The sequence below is a fragment of the Fulmarus glacialis genome, unplaced genomic scaffold (genome assembly GCF_000690835.1).
Source record: "Fulmarus glacialis isolate BGI_N327 unplaced genomic scaffold, ASM69083v1 scaffold13262, whole genome shotgun sequence".
Taxonomy (NCBI): Eukaryota; Metazoa; Chordata; class Aves; order Procellariiformes; family Procellariidae; genus Fulmarus; species Fulmarus glacialis.
In genome coordinates, this window is record NW_009197248.1 from 3716 (window position 1) to 3999 (window position 284).

Below are 284 nucleotides of genomic sequence, written 5' to 3' on the forward strand. Positions count from 1 at the left end.
GGGAGTTCGCGATGGAATCTCCCCCGGTGCAGGTAGGAGCTGCCCCACGTGTTGCTGGAGGTGTGGACACCCCCCCTAAATCCTTCCTCGCCCAGGTCTTGCACACCCTGGGGTGGTGGGAACGAGCAACCTGATGGTCTTTGGTTGGTCCCTTCTCCCCATCGCTGGGCAGAGGTGCCCCAGCAGTAGGGACTGGGTGGGATGAACGGCCACCCCACCACGGGCAGGGGCCCACCCTGCCCACCAGGATGCCCCGGGCGCCGGGGTGGCGGGTGGGTGTCACA

General features: G+C 67.3%; 1 protein-coding gene across 1 annotated transcript in view; it reads left to right on the forward strand.

The window, feature by feature from the left end:
• PCDH12 (protocadherin 12) overlaps positions 1-284 on the forward strand; it is an 11083-nt gene that overhangs the window by 3675 nt on the left and 7124 nt on the right. Inside the window, exon 4 of the mRNA XM_009572475.1 lies at positions 6-32. Within this exon, the coding sequence (XP_009570770.1) occupies positions 6-32 (27 nt within the window). The remainder of the gene's footprint in view (positions 1-5; positions 33-284) is intronic.